General features: G+C 50.8%; 1 protein-coding gene across 4 annotated transcripts in view; it reads right to left on the bottom strand.

Moving 5' to 3' along the window:
- Nucleotides 1–4,390: 4,390 nt before the first annotated feature.
- Nucleotides 4,391–23,282, bottom strand: part of LOC111144250 (dystroglycan 1) — a 66,970-nt gene continuing 48,078 nt past the window's right edge. For all 4 annotated transcript variants that reach the window (XM_022498470.1, XM_022498468.1, XM_022498469.1 and 1 more), the window contains one exon: nt 4,391–9,201. In XM_022498470.1, coding sequence (XP_022354178.1) covers nt 6,802–9,201 — 2,400 coding nt within the window. In that variant the 3' untranslated portion in view covers nt 4,391–6,801. The remainder of the gene's footprint in view (nt 9,202–23,282) is intronic.

Here is a 23,282-nt window from a genome sequence, read left to right as displayed (position 1 = left end):
CCTGCCTTCCAACAAAGATGGACAGAATGGGGCAGGATGTCTGACGGTGAAGCAAAAGCCTTGTGGCAAGGAGAAAGGTCCATAGCCCCTTAGGCCACAGCTAGGTGGGATGAGTTCAATACAGTTAAATTTCAGTGTCAGTTAAATTTGGTACTTCCGAGCCTTAGGACAAGGATAGGACCGTGCGAGGCCCCAAGGACACAGCAGAAACCAAAAATGTCGAGCCTCTCTACCCTCCCTGGGCTTGCAATCTCATCTGACCTGTGTCTGGCTGCTCCTCAAACTAGGCCCTGAACCGGGGAGTGGGGGTGGGGGCTGGGGGGAGCATGACAGCTGGTCCACAGTGTAGGACCACTGTCCTTCCCTAGAGCAGGTGACCTTCCCAGTCAGCCTCCCCAGACTCGCCCAGCTTCTGGGTTGTGCAACAGCAAGTATCAGGCGGGCAGCAACATCTTGGTTCCCCCTGCTAGTAAGGTATTATTAACTCCTTCAGAGGGGAGGCCCGGCATGGCTATGGTCTTTCCGACAGTTGACCGAGTAGACTGAGGAATTCCTAGTAACACTGGACAAGGAACATCTGCCATTTTCCACCAAAAAGGGGGAGTCTCCCCCACCTCCTATCTTTGCTGACTCCAACTAAGCCCACCCCCATCCCCTGATCTGTTCCAGGGATCTTCTTGGGGCTCCCAGGGTGGCTCTTCCCTCTCCCACACCTGCCTGGCCCAGGGCTTCTCTGAGGAGGCTGGGGGTCCAGGAGTAAGCTGATGTGCCACTTGGAAGCCAAGGTAGGGCTTGAGGGGCACAGGGGTTGCTGAGTCAGAGGATTGGGGTCACAGTGGAAGCCTCCTCCGCCTCTCATTTGCACTCTAATCACTGGAAGACAGAGCTGCCCAACTCTCTGGCCCCCCACAAGGATATACTACAAGTTCTTCAAACAAGAGCAGGACCCATTCCCCTGAGCATCCTCCAAGCCCCTTGTGCCCGGAGGGCGAGCTCATCCAGGACAAAGCTGGTCCTCCCTGAGGCCCCAACGAAGGACGGGTCCCGAACCCCAGCTACACTCGTCGCGGTGACTTCGGGGACTGTGCGGCCGTGGCGGAGCGAAAAAAGAGTGGCCCGGCGGCACTTCAAGTCCAGCCGCTTCCCCTGTGGCCTCCGCCCTGCGCTCAACTCCGCTCAGCCCTGCCCTCCCGCAGGCCTCAGTCCACTCGGGGCCGTCTCAGCCGCGCTCTAGGCCAGGGTCCGCCGGGGCCTCCCTGGAGGCCTGAGCCCCGCCCACAGGGGGGCCTCGCCCGCCTCTCGCTCTCTCCACGCCCTCCTCGGCCCGCCCACCGCTGCGAGGCTTACCCCGGCCTCTGCCGCCACCTAGTGGGAGCCCTCGGACACTGTCAGCCTCTCGGGCCCAGAGCGGCCAACAAGCGACTCTGCCAGGCTCACCTGGGGGACACCTGGAAGCAACAACTAAGATTGAGAGCTACCCCCATCACCGCCCTGAAACCACCTAGGGGCACCGTCCTGGACACACGGAACCTTCCACAAGCTTCGCTCCATCCCAGCTGAGACTTCAGGGTCACTTTTACCAAAGCTGGGGGCAATAGAGCTAGTGAGGGCCCCAGAGGCCAGTGTTCATGCTGCCCTCACCACAGGCTGCTCCTACACGGGCCCACCCCACCCCCAGCAGATGGTAACCCCCACTTTAAGTCTCTTGCCCTATCTTCTCTGGGTCTTCTATAGGGTCCTCTTAAGGGAAATGGTACCCGGTATCCCGCAGTGGGGTGGGAGGGGACTTCAGATAATTCTTTGCTGCTCTACATGAACAAAATCTTACAAGCAGGAAAAAAACCTGAAGTGTTGAGAACTGAAGCTGCCTTGCACTAGCCACACAACCTGGTTGCTTTTCTCGGCCTCAATCACCTTGCCTCAAGCTGGTGATCAAGAAGGTAAGCAAAGCAGGAAACAGTTAAGTCATTAGCCAATGACTTAGTTGTTATTTTTTTTTTAAGATTTTATTTATTTATTTGACAGAGAGAGAGACAGCGAGAGAGGGAACACAAGCTGGGGGCATGGCAGAGAGAGAAGCAGGCTTCCCGCTGAACAAGCCCAATGCAGGACTCCATCCCAGGACCCTGGGACCGTGACCTGAGCTGAAGGCAGACGCTTAATGACTGAGCCACCCAGGCGCCCCACCAATTGGTATTTTTAAAAATATTTTCTTTATTTATTTGAGAGCAAGAGCAAGAGCACGAGCAGGGGTAGAGGCACAGGGAGAGGGAGAAGCAGACTCCCTGCTAAGCAGGGAGTCCGATGCAGGACTCAATTCCAAGACCCTAAGATCATGAGCTAAGCCCAAGGCAGACGCTTAACCGACTGAGCTGCCCAGCTGCCCCAATTGGTTGTTGTTGTTGTTTTTAAGTATTTATTTATTTATTTATTTATTTATTTATTTGTGAGAGAGAGAGAGAGAGAGAGGTGGGAGGGACAGAGGGAGAGAGAGAATTTCCTGCGGACTCCACTGAGCATGAAGGCTGACGTGGGGCTCCAACTTATGACACCGAGTGCTTGACCAGAGCTGAAACCAAGAGTTGGAAGTTCGACCAACTGAGCCGCCCAGGCGGCCCAGCCGATTGTTATTTTTAAGATACAGTAATCTTTAGAAAGGAGTGAAGCTCACCCTCAAAAAGCTGACTCTGGGGTGGGGTCTTCCATGCTTTAGAGGACCTTGGGAAGGGCCTCTCCCAGGAGCTTGCTCAGCCCGGGCACCAGGGGAGCCCAGGCTGGGAGCTGCAGCAGGATGAGTCACGTGGAGCCTCCCCACGAAACTAGGGGCATTCTAGAGGAGCTCCTAGAGACCCCGATATTTCCCAGCCAACAGCTTCGGTCCAGGCCGAGCCTGAGGATCTTGGCCCAGTGAGGTGCTTTCACAAGAGGAGAGAATGCAGGTTCTTCGAGCGTCATTCAGATTCTGTCCCTTTTTCAGGCAGATGTGTTTGAAGTTGACCCTTTATCCCAACTCCCAGGGTGTCTTAGAACCCCTCGGAGACCGGTCTTATCCCCACCTTATAGACAAGGAAGCCAGGCCAGAGGGATCCCAGCAACTTGCTCCGGGTCAGAGGTAGACAGGAAGGGATACCTGTGGGTCTGTCCCTTTCTTCTTGCTCCTTTCCTCCATCACCCTCTCCAGCTCAGACCTGAGTACAGTCCCACTTCTACCAGGAAGTTACAGACTTTGCAGGAGTGCTGGGGAGCAGGGGTCTGCCGGTCCAAACATTGGATATTCCCAAAGAAGAGCGGGACAATGCAGAGGCCAGAGGCCCTTGTGGTTTCTCTCCTTCCTGGCCCTGCGGACCTTACTATTCTCTGCCAAAGCCAGGAATCCCTTTGCTTGAGCTCAGAATACTGAGTCCACTCACAGCCCAGTGGTTTCAGGTTAAACATTAAGCAGAACTTCCTGAGGCCAAGAGAGCAAGAGCAGGGTGACTTCCTGGGCCCCTGCTGCTAGCCCTACGTGTCCCTGAATTGGGGACAGCCCTTCCTGGCACTTATCAGCAGGGTATTCCCCAAGTAGTCGTGGGAACTCAGCTCCACCTACAATCGGAGACAGGTCTCAGCTCTAGGTCTTAAAGGTGATGGGCAGAGAAGCAGCCTGGGGGATACAGCTGGAGACGGCGAGGACCCTGTGGGGGTGGGAGCAAGCCCAGAAGAGGTACCAGTTGTTCTGTGACCAATGGCTCCTGATACTGCCACTGGACACAGCTGCTGTGTCCCCTGCCTCCCACACCCTGGGCCGTGTCCCAGGACAACCCAGCCTCTTCCCGGGCACTGAGTCATGCTACCCAGCTGGCCTGTCCATCCCAGGAAGGGCACTTAGGGGCAGGCCCCCAGAATCCATAGGCCCAACCAGGGCAGAACAGAAACCATTCTCTCTTCTCCCCACTAAAAGGCCAAGGCCAACCCTGCCTTCTTGAGACTCCCTGGGAGACTGGCCAGACCCGAGACCTCAAGACAGTAGGGGCAGGAGCTGGAGTGGAACTGCAGAGGTGTACCCACCCTGAGGCAGCCAAGCCTATGGCAGAAAGGACCTTTCCCACGGTTGTCCCGCATGAGGAAACTGAAGCTCAAAATTTCTCTGCTGGCTCAGGCAGAAAGAAGAGTGGCTAGGGAGAGCTGTGTGTTGGCAGTTTCTGGAGCCCATGCCCACCCCTCTCAGGGGCGTAAAAGTGCTAAGGCACGGAGGCTATCGGGTCAGCTGCACAAAAGCCACCTCCAAGTCCTCTGAATGGGCCTGGCTGGGTCCCCTCCTCCCTCCATCACATGGACAGCAGACCTGCAGCCCATTCATATCCTAGAACATTGCAGGGGCCAGGGAAATAGATGCTTGGAGGCAATGGCATTGTAATAAAGACACTGCTTTTATTTAGTTTGATATGTTTCTATACAGAATGCAGAAAACACATCTTAAAATCATATAGAAGGAAATAAAAACATGTCAGTGGTTGGTGAACACTTGAATGTGAGATTGGCTCTGTCTCACAGAGTCCAACGGCCATGGCCAGCCCAGCGCTCAGGAGAGGAGGCTGCCTGCAAGGGCATTGTTGCTGTTGTTATTCTGTTCACTGCCCCATCGCCTCCGGTTGCTATGGCAACAGGCCATTCCGGGCCAGCCATGTCTCTGCGTGGCAGTGCCCGATGGTGGGGTTGCTAGGGGCAACGGAGCTGTTTGGAAGGCCTTTCAAAGCCCTCACCTGGAACACTAGGAATTGTTTATTTTTTGATGAGGTCATCAAAAATAATCTCACCAGGTCAGACCCCACTTGTGCTCCTGACTCTGGGGCAATGGGGAAACTCTGGCTTGGATCAGGGCTGGGAGGCATGAGACCCAGTCACCAGAGGTCCACTGAGCCCTCATCCACAGGCTCCCCCACCACAGGGACACTGCTCGCTTGAGTACCAAGGGCTGGGCAGGGAGAGAGGCTGGGCCCTGTGGGAAAAGGCGCAGGGGGAATGCCCTCCTGAGAAGGGCAGGCTGGAGACCTCCTCCTCTCTGACCAGCCCTCCCCTCTTGAGGCAGCACACACAAATCCTCTGCGAAACAGTCGATATGGCTTAGAAGTGGCTGCTCGGTGTGCAAAGGGAGCCTGGGTCCACCCACCGGCCCTCGATCACGGAAGGGATACGTTATTGCAAAAGGCATTCCTCCCTAAAAGGTACCCAAAATAACTCTTAGACATCAAGAAAAGTCATGCTCAAAATGGTTTCTTCCAAAGGAGGAGAATCAAAGCAGAGTGGGCACCCCTGAGTCACGGGACAGAGATGCAGATGGACGGACGGACGTTCTGCTAAAAAAGACAAAAGAAGCTCAGTGTAATTTGAGAATTTAAACCATTAAGAAAAGGGGGGGAAAAATCAAAATGAGCAAAGCCGTCAGTTCCATGGAATCAACACTAAGAGCTCGTACAAACTGCTGTAAGCATCACCATTTTTAATCTTTTTTTTAATAAAACAATTTGAGGCTGTATAAAAACTTTAGTAAAAAATTAGCTTTGAGAGCCCACAGATTTCGACTATGAACTATTGCTGGCACTCCTCCCCCGCCACCAGACCTTTCCCAGCCCAAGGCCCAGGGCTGCAGTGCCAGAGAAGAGGGGTGGGGTGGGTCAGGGCGGGGCTGTGGACTGTTGGGGCAAAGCGGCCAAGGTCAAGTGAGGAAAGAGCATCACATGACATAAAAATATTGCATCTTCACCAAAATGTCCCCCACTGAGTGTTTCAAAAACCATGATATTCCTTTCAGGAGGGGAAAAAAAACACACAGAAGAAGGGTAAAAGAAAGTATGTTGATGTGGTCGAGTCCCTCGACCCCCCCAAGCCACCCCCACAAGCAGCCGGCCCACCCTGGAGCACCTAGGTTGGGGGCCACAGCCACCACTGCCTCTTGGAGTCCCTTTTCCATGGAAATGAAGACCCCTTGGTGGTGGGCCACTAGTGTGCATGCGGTGGGGGTGTGGATGTCCACGGCCAAGAGGCCCCTCCAGCTTCTGGCCTCTGGCAAGAGCGGGAGAGCAAGCCCAGCACCAGGACCCCGGCCCCAGAGCCACAGCCGGGAGGCCCCCAGGCAGACTCTGCGGTATCAGAGCAACCAAGTTTACATAGTGTGAAAAAATAGGATTCCTTTGATAAAAAATACTGTCCCTTGGTCTTCTCTAAGTTTGAAACACCCTGGGAGCTTATTTTTAGCAAAGCAATTTCCCATACCCACCCAAAAATTATACATACAAGTTTAGGTAAACAGCAGATTAAATGTAAAAACTTAACCTTAACTTCTGAAAGTCCTTTGACTTTAATCTTTAGCTACCGTTTTCCATGTTACATCCTGCAGCTAGACACACGTGAATAGAAAAAACAGTACAGTTAGTGTTAAAGGCAAAACGCAGAGAGCCGGGAGGCCGCCCAGCACTGCCCGCAAGTTCATTCACGGCCCCTCGCTCCCTCCATCTACCTCTACTCCAAACAGTGCTTTCAGAGCCAGCCATCAAAACCGCAGCAAAGAATTTTCTATGAACAAACAAAAAAGCTGTTAGGCAAAAAATAAAAGTAAAAATGTCCCCAAAGTCTCTCCAGCTGCTTTGGGGTTTGGAGGACCAGAGAGGGCGGGCTCGGCCAGGCCTCGCGCGTGTCAGTGTGTGCTAGGTCAGGTGTCGGCTCCCAGTGGGCGATGGTCTGCAGGCCACCGGTCTCCACAGACAACACCGTGTTGTCTCCAGGGCCCTGCCCTACCCCTGCCTCCACCCAGGCGCTTGTGGGTTAAGGGGGCACGTAGGGAGGGGGCGACCGGTATGGGGTCATGTTCTTGGGACGGGAGCCCTTGCCCTCCATGGGGGCTGTGAAGGGTGGGGGGGGCTGGTAGGGAGGCGCGTTGGGATCCTCATCCCGCAGGGGCGTGTACTCTCCCACGGTGTCCTGGTTCAGAGGAGTGGTCTCGGGCACGCTCTGGTTGGGGTACTCAGGAGGGGGGAGAGGGGCTTTCTCCTCCTGCAGGATAAGTGGCATGCTGGAGGAGGGTGGGGGCTTGGAGTCATCCAGCTCGTCTGCAAAGATGATAGGCACCCCCTTCTTGATGAAGGTGGCCTGGTCCTCGAGGGTGAGCTTGCCCTTCCGCTTCTTGCGGTAGCAGATCATGGCAATGATGCCGGCGATGAGCAGGATGGCCGCGACCACGACGGCCGGGATGACCGTGTGCAGGTAGACGTCATCCTCACTGCTCTTCTCGGGGTCCCTGTCCGGCCCCTCTGTGGGCGGCGCCTCTGAGGGCGCTCTCTCGGGCGGCGCCATGGGGATGAACTGCAGATGCCGGCAGCTGCCAGCGCCGGTCACCGAGATGCTCATGGCCTTAAAGTCAGGCTCCAGGGCATTGGAGAAGGCAGCCCGCGGCTTCCCGTCATCCTCCGCGATCCTCCGGCTCAGCCCCGTGATCTGCTCCTTGGGGCAGGGCTCCAGGGGCAAAGTGTTGTTCGTCCACTCCACCACGATGGAACCCCGAGTGATGTTCTGCAGGGTGACGGTGCTACAGTTGCGGTCCCCAAAGGCAAAGGCCAGCTTCTTCACCAGGGCAATCTTCTTGTGGATGTCATTAACCACGGGGGCTGGGTCACCCACAAACTTGGCCTTGAACCGCGCGGGAGCCCTGTCCCCTTGAGGGCGCTTGTGGACGTGGATCTCGAAGGCATCCACAGCGGACAGGCCCCCCTTGTCCGTGGCGTGCATGAAGTACTCGTGCTTGCCCACGTGGCTGCTGTCGGGCAGGCCGTACATGAGCTGGCTGTTGCTGTTGAACTGCACCCAAGACTTCTCGCCTACCAGCTGCTGCTCCCGAAGCTTCAGGGTCAGCTTCAGCTTGTCGGTGGTGGTGTCCTCGTTGTCATAGAAGGTGTCTGACGGGATCTTCACCTCGAAGTAGGTGCCCACCCAGGCATCCACCCTGTCGATGTGGTTCTTCAGCTCTGGCCGCTGGTTGGGTTCTCCTCCGCGGGGAACCCCACTGGTGGTGGTGCGGATGCGAGTAGGCGGGGAGGCGGTTTCCAGTCTGGTGATGGGAGCTTTGGTGGTGACCCGCGGCACCGGTCGGGGTGTCCGTGGCTTTTTGGTCGGCCTTCGAGTTGTGGTGGAGGAGTCAGTAGAAGGCGTGGCTGGTTTTGGTGTGGATACACGTGGCTTCTTGGTGGTAGTTGTGGGAGGGGTGGCGACGGCCGTGGGCTCCACGTAGCCAGGAATGGTCATCGTTGGGCGGATCTGGCCAGGAACCGTGGTGCCAGCTTCTGACACCCGAGTGGGCTGGATGGGGCCTAGGGTCGGAGTCTGAATAATGGCACCTCGAGTCCGAGTGGTGACTGTGGGCTTTCCAGGAACAGGGTCTCTGACTGGAGGAGCCAGCGTCTCTGTTGGAGGAGCAATGGCTGGGGATGTGGGAGTAGGCACGATCCTGGACGGTGGCTCCTGGATGGCTGTGGTGGGAGGCCCAATGGCAGTGACAGGTGTGGGAGTGGCATGGATCTGCCTCCGGATGCGTTTGGGGAGAGGGGGCTTCTTGTTGGCGATATGCCAACCCACCACAGGGTAGCCCAGCTGGGCAGACATAGCGCCCTCCCTGGCAGGGGCCTCCACACCACGGATATCAGGCACATTGTTCTGGTTCAGGGAGCAGCCCAGCTTCCAAGAGAGCAGGGCCCCGTTCTCCACCACCTTTTTCGCATTGCCCGGGCCGGCCATGAAGGCTGACATGTCGAACAGTCTGTTGTTCACCACGGGGACCAACTTCATGTTGGGGAGCTCCACTTCGGAGAAGCTCCGCATCCTGTGCAGGAGGTCAAGTCTTTGCTTCGGGGTCATCTTGGTGAGGTCAGCATCTAGAATGACCGTCAGGACAGTCACAGGCTCGTCGGCAGCACAGGCAGAGGACGGTGCCTCGGCAGGCTCTGGCGATGCCGCCCGCACAGACTGCGGCTCGCTGTGGTCTTCAGGGTAGACCTCGATAGAGAACACACTGGAGCTCTGCGGGACGTGGCTCCCATTGGCCCCCAGCCGCGTGGCGCTCACTGAAATGTAATGCACGCCCTTATCGGTGTCGAGAGGGAGGCCCTCCAGGGTGTGGCTCTGCGGGTCCCAGTGCAGCCAGGAGGGCAAGGCCTCCTTCCCCGCCGCGGACACCTAGAAGAGACACCAGCATGAGTTAAGTGGCACTGTCAATGCCTAAGAGGACAATGATCACAACAGGTCCTCCCTGGCCTCGCCTGAGCTGTGCGACAGGCTGAACGTGCTACTCAAGAATTTCTGTTGGGGAACCAGCTCTGCTCCTGGAGCTCTCATTCACCTGTCATGGGAGACTGGGGCTGCCAGACAGGCTAGCTTGGAAGGCAAATGATTGCCCAAGGTCACACTGCGGGCAGACAGCAGTGATGGCACCCAAACACAAGTCCCATACCAGAGAACTGAGGCCGTTGGGCTCAAGAATGTTGTGGGTCTCCACGACAGCAACATGCCTTGCCGCCTACTTGCCCGCCTGGCCTGCGGAGTCAGGTCCCAGCGTCTCCTCTCTCAGCATTCCTTTTCAACCCTGTCTCAGACTTCTCCCTGCCCTCTGCAGACACCAGTTTTGCTCGAGTCATATGCCCTTCCTGCCCAGAAGTGGATATGCATACGACTCTGGCTACAAGGGACAACTCAGTATCCCCAGACGCCTCACTTACAACTACCCCGTCAGTGGGACATATATTCAAGTACAGTGGGACACATTTGGGTAGCAAGTACAGCTAGCCGTATCTAACGTCTTAATGAACCTGCTCTTCAAACCTCAGGAAAAACTGCAAAACCCAGGGTGGGGGGCTGGAAACAACTACTCTAGAAGAGTATTTATCAAAGAGTCCAAGGAGCTCTAAGGGAGAGTTCATTAGTCAACTAAGTTCGGGAAATAGAGCCCACTTCTGTCCTTGGAGAGCCCAGGCCCTGAAGCCGGCCTCAGGAGCTCACTCCCTTATTCGATTTTAGGGTAGAAGTCCTTTTCCACAGGGACATGACTGGTAATAATCAAGGTATCCAAAGGAATGCTGCCAGAGAAACTTCTACCATCAGCTGACAGGAGGAAAGCAAGGCTTGCCTCTCGCCCAGGCCCTATCTGTGACTACTCTCACCTCTGGGAAACGCCTATTCCTGCCCCCAATGCAAGAAAGGTGGCACCCACTCTCTGGTCTAACAAAAGTCACTCTCAGCTCCACGATCCTGTCCCATCAAGCCTAGACACAAACAGCATGTCTTACCGCCAGCCTCAGCCCAGGGATGGCCCTGCATGGCCACTGCTTGTCAGCAGAGGGACACTAACATGCTTCTCTGCCTGCAGCAGGAAGGCCAGAGCCATGCCTGCTGGGCTCGCTAAGAGGCTCTGGTTCCTCAGGATTCCTCTTGCCAAAAGCCAGGTGCCTGACTGGGAAGGAGACCCATACCTGACCTTCCCAGTCAGGACCTGCTGGCCAAGTCATGGCATTCCATCAGTCTTACCAGAGACTAGATACTCCCCTGTGAACAGATTTCCTACCTCCAGCAAAAACCCACAAGAAGACATCTGACATTATTAGAAATTACCATTACTGGGGCTGTCCTTTAGTGACCACTTCTGAGCCTCTGAGATCACAGAGGGTCTGTGAATAGCTTCATTCATAACACCACAGCAACTCAAGGTGCACCACCACCTACTTAAGGCACCAACAAGAACCCCACTTCCATCACCATCCACTGCAAACACAGCCAAATGGATTTGTCTTCAGATCCATGAAAAACACTAAATATATTTCTCCTTTAAAATCTTTTTTAGCTACAAAAACAATACTTATTTTGAATGTTTTGGTTAAAGCCTATGTTTTAAATTTTTTCAGTTCAGTTATATTAAATATGAAAATTGTCACATCTACATATAAACATGTAAAGCAAAGGCTAACTACTCTCCTTTTGCAAAAAATAGGAAGCAAAGCTGTAAGGCCCAAACTGAGGAGTCAGGGACCCACAAAGTGTTTTACAGTGCTAGGGTGCGGCCTGGGGTCCTGAGAGGCGGACAGGAGGGGAGCCAGGCGGCAGCTGGGTTCCCAGCCACCCAAGCATGTTTCCTCAGCGCACTCCATCCCAGTGGCCACCACTGGGACGACAGCACACCCAGCAGAGGGAGGGCCTAGAATGGAGAGCTCAAGGTGAAGTCTTCCCAGGAGAAGCCACCTGCAGAGAAGACCAAACAGGGCCGGGAGAGAGACCAGGACAGGCTCTGGACGTGGGTGCCAACTGGCTGGCCAGGACCCCAACATTCCTGAGTAGCCAGGAGGCTGTACCCAGCCCTATACGCTCCATCAGCACAGATGAGTAAGTAGTCCCAGGGCTCTTCCAAGTCTCACCAGCTACACAAGGACACTTTCTAACAGAGAAAACCAAGAAGGGCCCCGCCTCCTCAAGCTTCCCAGCCCAGCTTAATTCCTATTCTGCTGACCCCAACAGCCACAGCTCTGCTGCCAGACATTTCCTAGGGAATAAGCCCAAGCCACTCTTTGGCCAAGGCTCCCACATGGCCAAGCTCGAGGACATACACTTATTTAAACTATGCCAAGTAACATTTTTACATGTTAATAACATGTAACAGTCTCTCCAACCCACACTTCTGCCTTCCCTTCTACAGATCCTGGCCCCTCTGGGTCCTGGAGCATTGGCCATGCCCTGGGCACAGGACATGTGTCCAACCTGGATCTATAAACCTGAAGCAGACAGTCCCCAGGGTCCTGGGTACTCCTCAGACAGGAAGGAAAGGTATCAGCCTGAAAGTTCTAACACCATGCATCTCTGAGCATCTAGGTATCGGCACTGTCAGGCCCAGACAGCACTTTAAGTGGCAGTGATTCTCTTCAATAAAGGGCCTCAAGAAGCAAAATGAACACCAGCCCTACAAGGAACCCTGTCAAGTCACAAGCAAGCTGGCATCTCTGCATTCTCAAGGCCATTTGGGGAAAGCCCCTGAACTGGGAAGCCTGAACATGCCTAAAGGGCTGGCAGTGTCCACAGTCCCTGAAGGATCCCACTAACTCCCTCCCTCCTAGGGCATTCAGTTGAGGGAATGTTCTGAAATGCAACACCTGCTCTACCCTGTCAAAGCGGGCGCCCCTCAGCCCGGGGGAACTCCATACATCCTCCCAACCTTTCAAAAGCTTCCAGATCCTAGAACGCTTTTCCTCTCAGGGCCTAAGTGCGAAGCAGGACATGAAAGCTCCTCCTGAGAGAGCTGCCCCCATGACAAGCCAGGACTCTTCCCTACAACAACAGCAGATGTGACAGGAAGTCCCATCTCCAAGCCTCAGTCCTTGGCTGAATCCTGGTTCCAGACAAGCTGAGGCTTGGCCCAGCCTCAGCCCCGGTTTTGTCATCTGTAAAAGGGGGAAAACGATGGCATCCTTGTACAATCGCTGGGCCAGGCACAGGCTGGGTTCTCTGTGGGGACCAGTTCCCTGCCCACTCCCAGGCTGAGAGGACCCAGTATGCATTGGGAGGCTGCTGCAGCAACAGGCTGAGGGTCCACCCCCAGTCCTCCTTCTGGCCTTGGACCCAGCACACAACCTGTGGCCTTTTCTCCCTGGTCATCCCCCAAAGCAGAAGCTCAAAGCATCAAAGGGAAGTGGGGAGGCCCCAGGAAGGGGAGCCAGGACTCTACAGGGGAACAAGGCCCTGGGACACTCAGGGACTTGCTTGACCGTGCCGAGCTAACTGCCGGGACTGGATGAAAACCCTGAGGGGCGGGGCCTGGGGGAAGAGAGAACTTGCTGCAGGGGCAACCCAAAGACCAGCATTCACCTCTTCAGTCTCAAACGGATATGCTCCATCCTGGCATGTTTGCACATGAGATTCCGACGATCCTTACAGTCTCTGGGTTTATGCACATAAAGATTTCTGCCCTAGGTGTACCACCCACAACTAAGCCTTAATGGCAGGAACGAGAGACAAGAAAGAGGCAGGAATCAGAGCTCTGTGTGAAGTGCTCCTCAGCACCAGCACATGTGTTTGGGGGACAGGCTGGTCCAGGTCATGGGACACCCCCAGGGTTTCAGATCACTCAGCCCCCCATCACTAGATACCAACACTGTCTTGGAACTGTGGGGAGGCAAGGCCTGCTGACCTTAAAAAGCAGCCACCTTAAAGAAAAAGCCTTCAGGCTATCAGTGGGAACACCTGCAGGGGGGGCAGAAGCTGCATGAAGAAGGCTGATTTAAGAAGATCACAGGCTCTAGCTCATAGGCTCACACAGAGCAAGCCAGGAATCTTTCCAATTTTAGCAACCCTCAGAGAAGACATGCTTCTGAGAAGGCAAGCCCACCACCGAGGAAAATAAGATCTCCAACTGCCCCACACCCAGTTTTAGAAATCTTGATCCACAAAGTACATCCAAAAACTAAGAATCAAAACCACGAAATTTGGGCAGACCCATATGGAGCTCCAAAGACTACCCGCCCAGCAATGCCCACAATGAATCACCATGACCAATGACTGGGGAACTGCCAAGTGTGAAGGTTTTAGTCACTCTTTAGTCTGTAGCAGTAGATAACTAGTAACTGACTCTCTGTTCAGTTCTGGGGCATTCTCTCCAACTGCCTCACTGCTGCCCTCTCTCACACACAACAGAATGTCAAACACCGGTTTGATAAAGATACAGGATCTGTTCCAAACACCACACAACACAAGCAGCATGTCTCACCCCAAATCAGTATCCCTCTAAGCCTGGAGAGAGAGCAAATGGGCAGAGAACTCTCAGTACTTTATCCCTCACCAAAAAGCAAGTTCCCAATACCAAAACTGGATAAAGCCACCAAAAAAAAAGAGAAGCACAGGCCAATATCTCTGATGAACACAGACACAAAAATATTCAGCAAAATCCTAGCCAACTCAATCTAACAATCCAAACAACAATCCAAAAAATCGTTCACCGTGATCAACTGGGATTTGTTCCTGGGACGAAAGGTGGTTCAATATTAGCAATTTAATCAATGTGATATGTCCTATCAATAAGAGAAAGGATAGAAATCATTTGATCATTTCAATAGATGCAGAAAAAGCATTCGACAAAGAACATACATTCATGATAAAAAACCCTCAACAGGGGAGCCTGGGTGGCTCAGTGGGTTAAGCCTCTGCCTTCAGCTCAGGTCATGATCTCAGGGTCCTGGGATCGAGCCCCGCATCGGGCTCTCTGCTCAGCGGGGAGCCTGCTTCCCTCTCTCTCTGCCTGCCTCTCTGCCTACTTGTGATTTCTCTGTCAAATGAATAAATAAAATCTTTAAAAAAAAAAAAAAAAACCTCAACAAAGTAGGTCTCGAGGGAACACGCCTCAACACAATAAAGGCCGTATGTGAAAAACCCACAGCGAACTTCATATTCAATGGGGGAAAAAACTGAGTTTTGCCCCAAAGTTCAGGAACAAGACAAAGATATCACTCTCACCACTTTCATTCAACATAGTACTAGAAGTCCTAGCCATGGCAATTAGACAACAAAAAGGGGAAAAAAAGGCATCCAAATTGGATGTAAAGAAGTAAAATTTGGGGGGCGCCTGGGTGGCTCAGTGGGTTGGAGCCTCTGCCTTCAGCTCGGGTCATGATCCCAGGGTCGTGGGATCGAGCTCCACATTGGGCTCTCTGCTCAGCGGGGAGCCTGCTTCCTCCTCTCTCTCTCTCTCTGCCTGCATCTCCGCCTACTTGTGATAAATAAATAAAATCTTAAAAAAAAAAAAAAAGAAGTAAAATTTGGGGCGCGTGGGTGGCTCAGTTGGTTAAGCGACTGCCTTTGGCTCAGGTCATGATTCTGGAGTCCTGGGACAAAGCCCCGAATCGGGATCCCTGCTCAGCTGGGGTGTCTGCCTCTCCCTCTGACCCTCCCCTTCTCGTGCTATCACACTCTCTCTCTCAAATAAATAAATAAATAAAATCTTTAAAAAAAAAAAAAAAAAGGAGGTAAAATTTTTCCTATTGCAGATAACATGATACTTCATATAGAAAAGACTCCACAAAAAAACTACTAGAACCAATAAATGAATTCAGTAAAGTCACAGGATACAAAATCAATGTACAGATATCTGTTGCATTCCTATACACTAATTAATAATGAAGCAGCAGAAAGAGAAATTAGGAAAACAATCCCACTTAGAATTGCACCAAAAATAATAAAGTATCTAGGAAAAAACTTAACCGAAGACATGAAACATCTGTACTCTAAAAACTATAGAAGACTGATGAGGGCATGTGGATGGCTCAGTCGGTTCAGCACCTGCCTTCAGCTCAGGTCATGATCCTGGGGTCTTGGGATCAAGTTCCACATTGGGCTCCTGCTCAGCAGGGAGTCTTCTTCTCCCGCCTCTACCCTTTCCCTCTGCTCTTGATCTTTCTCTCTCAAATAAATAAGTAAAATCTTTTTAAAAAAGGAGACAGTGATGAAAGAGATTAAAAACAAAGAGAAATGGAAAGACAGTCCATGCTCATGGATTAGAAGAATAAATAAATATGGTTAAATATGGTTAAACTGTGTACACACCAAAAACAATCTCCAGATTTGATGTAATCCCCATCCAAATACCTACAGCATTTTTCAATGAACAAACATTCCTCAAATTTGTATGGAACCACCTAAGACTCTGAATAGCCAAAGCAACCTTAAAATAGAAAAACAAAACTGGAGGTATCACAATTTCAGACTTCAAGTTGTATTACAAAGCTGAACAGAAACAAAACAGAAAACCCAGAAATAAACCCACAGCTATATGATCACTTAGTCTTCAACACAGAAAGAATATCCAATGGAAATAAGACAGTCCCTTCAATAAGTGGTGTTAGGAAACTGGTCAGCTACATGCAAAAGAAAGAAATTACACCACTTTCTTATACCATACACAAAAATAAACTCAAAATGGATTAAAGGTCTAAATGTGAGACCTGAAACCATAAAAATCCTTGAGAGAGCACAGGCAGTAATCTGTGACATTGGCCATAGCTACATTTTCCTAGGTACGTGTCCTGAGGCAAGGGAAACAAAAGCAAAAATACACTACTGGAACTATGATCAAAATAAAAAGTTTCTACACAGTGAAGGAAACAATCTAAAACTAAAACTAAATCTAAAACTAAAAAGCAACCTACTGAATGGGAGAAGATATCTGCAAATGACATATCCGTTCAAGGGTTAGGATCCAAAATATATAAAGAACTTTTACAACTCAACACCCAAAAAACAAAGAATCCAATTGAAAAATGGGAGAGGGACAAGTAGACTCCACACTGAGTGCGGAGTCCGACACGGGGCTCCATCCCATGACCCTGAGATCATGATCTGAGCCAAAATCAAGAGTCAGCTGCTTGACCAACTGAGCCACCTAGGGTACCTCAGTGGTGCATTTCAAAGTGGCAAAGACTGCTGCCCTGGGATACCCCGCTGCTTAGGCCTCTAGCAGCCTTCTCTGGCAAAGTCCCTGCCATCCCTCAGACCTGGTTACTGGCTCGTGACCTTTCAGTTCCCCACTCCTCAGCCAAGTTGCAAAGCTGGGCCAACCTGCAGCTACCTATGGCTGGGTACCATATGCAACACCCTTGAGGCAATGACACATGAGGTGATCAAAGCATTCTCTGTGCAGGCCTACTGTGCGGTCTCCTCTGCCTAGGGAGATAGGAAATGGTCCCTCTGGTGGAGTCTGAGCCTCTAGTCAAGTTTCAGAGGCCCCATGGTGCTGACTCACATCAGGGTGATCCTGATCTGGGCCCTGGACGACGACAATGAGACCAATTTACTCTGTGGCCAAGTTCAGCTTCTGTAAATGATGCACATGGACAGTCACATGACGGGGCTGCAGGGAGATGGCACAAGTCAACAGGAAGATCCTCTGGCTGGAGATCAAGGAGCCAAAACTTTGTCCCCACTTAGGATGAGGAACCATGGAAGTGGGTGTAAGGGGCCTTTGCTTTGCCGAGTAAAGCAGAGCCATACCTATGAGAGACCATCTTTGCTGGACATGCAAGCCTCAAACCAGCACACGGCTCTTGCCATGAAGGCCAAGGCCACCAGATCACATGCTGAACACAAGTTGTCCAGTCCAGCCAGTGCCCTCCAGGTCTGAGTTATGAAGCATTTTTCCTGATGTTAACTGTTCTCATCTAAAAACAAAAAGTAATTTTCCTCCTCAGAGGGACAGCTAAGCATAATTATAGCCATTAATAAAATTCTCACAATCAGTCAGTGCCTCAATCCCAACATCATCTATTTTTACTTTGTCATATTTTTTCAGCCCTCGTCAGGAAAAAAAAAAAAATAAAATAAAATTTTTTTTTTTTTTTTTTTTTTAAAAAACACAGAAGTCAAGTCCACACTTCAGTAAGTATTTGAGTTGATGGGTCTGGGCAAATGTCATTCTTACAACCCACCCCAAAGATGCCTTCCCTCGCCAACCCGCATTTCCCGGTGTGCTGTGTTCACAAGGGCTCCATTCAGAGCCAGGGAACACCCACTCGAGGCAGGAAGAAACTGCAGTTCATCTCATGCAGGCGGGGTTGCCACAAAGCTCTCAAGCATCCAAAGAAACGGTCCTTTCATGAGTTCCCCTTCCTGGCCAAAAAGAGTACCCATTGTTCTCAGGGGAACAATTGGGGGCCCACGCCAGCAGCTAGGAGCACAGTCCCAGGAAGGGCTGCTCCCAGTCTGCCGACATCTTGGGCTGAGGGAAAGTCCACATTGTCTCCAGGCTAGGAGGATAAGGGGAAGCAGGAATGAAAATTCAACCTTGAGGCCTCTACCAAAATGAGACATCTGCCCCTGAAGGGGCAGCCAATCATTTCCTGAAATCCAATGGTGTCTCTCCTGACCACCCTACAAAGGACGGGTAAGAACGTCTCCAGGCACATAATCACCTTCCTCAGCCAGCCCCTCGCTCACTCAAGTCAGAGGAGAGGCACCGGCAGGGAGCTGGAGCCAATCCCAAGGGAGGCAAGAATCAAGATGGGTAGCTCATACTGTAGCCAACTTGGGAGAGCCGATGATCTAGCCAACGAAGGCCAACCTGGCTTTGTGGGACCCACCCACACAAACCCTAACAAGGAGAGAGGGTGCTCTAGGGTCCAAAGGCATCTGTGAGATCAAAAGACAGCTGATGTGGGGTGAGCTTTGCATACAGGTATCCAGTCTGGTCCAAGGGAGCACATGCAAGGACCACCTGCTTTTGAGTGTTCTAAGACCACAGGAGAGAACAGAATCCCAAGGCCCAAGTCTCTCTGGACGGTCACGCTGGCCACTAGGCCTGGAGGTATCCCACAGCCCCTGCTGGCATCATCAGGTCAAGGGGATCCATGTGGGAGTTAAGCTGGGGTCAGCAACAACAAATCAATTCTCGAGGCGGAGCTAGAGAATAGCAGGGGAAGCAGCAGGTGCTGGGCAAGCTAAAATTGAACAAGGGCCGTCTGGACATGAAAGGGTGTCACGCGTGAGGCAGAGCAGAGAGTCCAGGACCTCAGGGCTACCTCCTTCAGGTGGTAGGTGGGTCCCCTCTTTTATTTCCTTGTGGCCTGGTATATAAAGTACAGGGCAGCCCTTTGTGAAGCTAATGTTACCTGATGGGCACATTTGGCTGATGCAAAGCAATACGCCCTCTGCCACTGTGACTCCCAGAGTCACCACAACCTCCAGAAACAGGCAGCATAACCACACAGGTTCGATGCACACAGGTCAAACAAGGCTTGGGCAGGTGGTCAGGGCAGCTCACTTAGAATGAGACTTACTTTTCTATCCCTTCAATACACTACTGATTGCTTCGTCTGTTGCAAACACTGACTTACTCCATCACCAATCCCCATGCACATCCCCTGACCAGTCACAGCAAGAAAGACAACCACACTATCACATCTCGTCTGGGGGTGTCCGGGTGGCTCAGTCATTAAGTGTCTGCCTTCGGCTCAGGTCATGATCCCAGGGTCCTGGTATCGAGCCCTGCATCGGACTTCCTGCTTGGCAGGGAGCCTGCTTCTCCCTCCCCCTGCTTGTGTTCCCTCTCACTGTGTCTTTCTGTCATATAAATAAAATCTAAAAAAAAAAAAAACAAAAAAAACAAACAAACAAAAAAAACAACTAACTTGTCTGATTTCAGGAGAGCACCACGCTCTGTTTGTGAGTCCTCATTAGACAACTGGGCCATGGCCAAAATGGCTAGAAGACCAACCCTCACCCAGGACCCAGGCTGACAGAAGAAAGTCTGTGCCAGAGGCCAGGGTGGACCCTGAGCCAGGCATGTCCATGGGGCAAGAAAGAGGCCAGTATGGCTGGGACATGACATGCAAAAGGAAAAGGGGAGAGAGAGGAAGCCAGAGGCCAATCACGTGGGCCTCCATTCTAAGTGCAGCTCAGTGATAGTTGGGGGGATGAGGGGGTTGTTAGCAGATTTAAGCTTTACCAAGATAAGAACATCTCTTGCCTCAGTGCGGAAAACAGACTGAGAGGGGAAAAACAGAAGAAGGCGGGACACCTGGGTGGCTCAGTCAGTTAAGAGCATGCCTTCAGCTCAGATAATGATCCCAGGGTCCCCAGATGGAGTCCCCTATTGGGCTCCTTGCTCAGCAGGGAGCCTGCTTCTCCCTCTGCCTGCCACTCCCCCTGCTTGTAAGCTCTCTCTCTGACAAATAAAATTGGTAAAAACAAACAAAAAAAGGAACAGAGAGAGGCAGCCTGGGCAAATAAGTGGCAGCTCGGATGACGGCGGTAGTAGTGATGGATACCATTCGGAAGTCACCTTAAAACACTCCTTGGGACCAAGATCTGAGATATTCCTCACATATGTAAGAATATTGGGCAAGTCATTAAAAATCATATTCCCAAAGAATACTTAATGACCACGAGGAAAAAACACAAACTACAGTGAATAAAAAAAGGTAGGTTTAGGGGTGCCTGGGTGGCTCAGTCAGTTGAGCATCTGACTCTTGGTTTTGGGTCAGGTCAGGATCTCAGGGTCAGGAGATCAAGCCCTGTGTCAGGCTCTACGGTCAGTGGAGTCTGCTTGGGATTCTCTCTCCCTCTCCCTCTCCCCCATCCCTGCTCTCGTTCTTTCTTAAGTAAATAAATAAATCTATTTTTATAAATAAATAATATATTTATTATATATTATATTACTATTATATATTATTAATATTATTATATTAATAAATAAATAAAAGTAGGTCCAGAAAGATGTCTAGTATAGGGTATATATAGGTATATATAAACCAGTATAAATATTTTTAAAGATTAATTAAAAATAATTTTACTTCTTTATCTAAGAGAGCACATGCAGAAGCTGCGGGAGGGGCAGAAGGAGAAGAAGAGAATCCCCAAGCAGACTCCTCGCCCAACATGCAGCCTGACATGAGGCTCAGTCCCATGACAGGAGACCATAACCTGAGCCGAAATCAAGACCTGAACATTCAACTGACTGAGCTACTCAGGTGTCCCAATAAAGAAATCTTTTTTTTTCTTTTTTTAAAGATTTATTTATTTATTTGAGAGAAAGCACATGTACCAGCAGGCGGAGAGGCAGAGGGAGAGGGAAAGAAGCATACTCCCTGACCATAAAGCCCAATGAGGGTTCACAACCCTGAGATCATGACCTGAGCCAAAATCAAGAGTCAGATGCTTAACTGACCGACTGAGCCACTCAGGCACCCCAGACTCTAAATAAATCTTAAAAAAAAGAAAGAGAGAGACGGAGACGGAGACGGAGACGGAGACGGAGACGGAGACGGAGACGGAGACGAAGACGAAGACGAAGACGAAGAAGAAGAAGAAGAATTACCCTACAACCCAGCAATTACACTACCAGGTATTTATCCAAAGGGTACACACACAGATTCAAAGGGGCACATGCATCCCAATGCTTATAGCAGCAATGTCCACAACAGCCAAAATATGGAAAGAGCCCAGAAGTCCATCAACAGATGAATGGATAAAGAAGATGTACTCGCCCATCAAAAAGAATGAAATCTTGCCATTTGCAGCAACATGGATGGAACTAGAGAGTATTATGTTAAGTGAAAAAAGTCAGAAAGACGAATATCATGATTTCACTCATATGTGGCATTTAAGAAACAAAACAGATGAACATAGGGGAAGGGAAGGAAAAATACAATAAGATAAAATCAGAGAGGGAGATAAACCATTAGAGACTCTTAACTATAGGAAACAAACAGTGTTGCTAGAGGAGAAGTGCATGGAGGGACGGGGTAACTGGGTGAGGGGCATTAAGGAGGGCACATGAGGTAATGAGCACGGGGTGTTATATGCAACTGATAAGTCACTCAACTCTACCTCTGAAACTAGTAATATGCTATATGTTAATTTATTTTAAATAAATAACAGAAACAAAATTTAAAATTTAAAAATTTAAAAAATATATGGCCAGTATGATCTCAGGTCTAAGATGTCTGTGTGTGTAATATGGACACCTCCTCACAAACACAGAAAATGGTAGAAGACTTCACTCTGAGTGGGAGGAACAAGAGATTTTTCTTTCTCCCTTTTCTACAACACACATTTATATATCATTATTATAATTGAGGGGGAAAAAAACCCTTTTTATATAAAGATTTATTAAGCAGCTTTACATCCAGGGAAACTGAAGCTCCCGAGACCAAGTCACGCTTTCTGATCTGATTTCCCGCCCCACACAATGCTGATGGCAAAACTGTATGGAACAAAGAGTCACATATTTTCATCTGTTTTTCTATAGGCTGATCAGCTACTAAATGGTCTGCTTTCTACAGATAAATGTGCTCAGATAAAATCCTGTTTTCCCAGTAAAATCTCTTTACTCCCCTGGTGAATAAGCCTGTTAAATATTTCTCCGCCAGATACAGCAAATACCCAGCTTGCTGCATTGATTCAAGGCACCTCTTGTCAAAACTAATCCACGTAAAACATTCCAGTGACCACTGGAACAAGGGCAACCACTACAGGGTTTGGACATTCAGAAGATCACATGTGAAGGTGGACAAGGCCTGCACTCCCCAAAGTGCCACTCTTCTTTTTCTTTTTTTTTTTTTTTAAGATTTTATTTATTTGACAGAGATCACAAGTAGGCAGAGAGGCAGGCAGAGAGAGAGGGAAGCAGGCTCCCCGCTGAGCAGAGAGCCCGATGCGGGGCTTGATCCCAGGACCCTGAGATCATGACCTGAGCCGAGGGCAGAGGCTTTAACCCACTGAGCCACCCAGGCGCCCCCACTCTTCTTTTTCTAATGGGCAGACTAGCAACTGGCTTGCTAGGGCATTACAAAGATGACACGGAAAACTTCTGCAAACAACAACGAGCTCTGTGGACCTGAGCCAGGATTTTTAAAAGTATGACTGCCTCTGATATCAGAAGGCCACCCTGAGAACAAGCCATGACCTAAAGAAAAGGGGGCCGGGAGAAAATGAAGGGAGCACAAGGAAGGTGCAGGTAAGGAGCAGGTCTGCCCAGATTTAAGGGAAAATGGCACAGAGCCACCTCGCAGTGGGACGAGTGGCATAGCGTTTGTGACCATATCTAATCTAGATGCCTGGGGCTTGTGGGTCAGAGAGGAGAAAGTTGGAAATGACCCACCAGAGACTGTGAGTGCTTTGACCAGTGAGTACAGTGAAGTGTTGCTATGCAAGTTACCAAGCCAGGCCTTAAGAGACTGGCAGTTTCCACTTCCTGTTTCTTGGAACACCCAATCCTGGAACCCAGCTAACTGTGCCGTGAGGAAATTCAAGCAGCCCAGGGGAAGGTCTAAATGGAGAGGAACCAAGGACCCTGACCAACAGCCCCGGCTAAGCTCCCTGTCCAGAGGCAGCACCAACTTGTCAGCCAGAAATAAGCCATTTTAGAAGTGGACCCTCCAGACCCAGATGAGCCACTCTCGTTAGTGCCATGTGAAGCAGATACAAGGTTTCCAGATGAGCTCTGACCCCCTGAATTCCTGGCCACAAAACTGTGAGCAAACAAACTGGGAGTTCTAAACCACTTTTGGTGGTTTAAACACACCAAGAGATCACCAGAACACTGTGACTGCAGATGTCTAAAGGCAAAAGAGACATAAAAACTACCATCACAAAGTATCAATCTTGGGATATTTTTAGTTCGTTTTCAAGCCATACCTCGAGGGGAAGAATGCTTGCTGTAGGACAACTATGGCCAAGAGCCAAAGGTGGCCTACCACCTGTTTCTGTATAGCCTATGACCTAAAAATGGTTTTTGCATT

Source organism: Enhydra lutris, unplaced genomic scaffold, assembly GCF_002288905.1.
Source record: "Enhydra lutris kenyoni isolate GAN:26980312 unplaced genomic scaffold, ASM228890v2 scaffoldscaffold10, whole genome shotgun sequence".
Classification (NCBI taxonomy): Eukaryota; Metazoa; Chordata; class Mammalia; order Carnivora; family Mustelidae; genus Enhydra; species Enhydra lutris.
The sequence above is the reverse complement of the archived record's forward strand: the minus strand, read 5'-3'. Positions and strand labels throughout refer to the sequence as shown.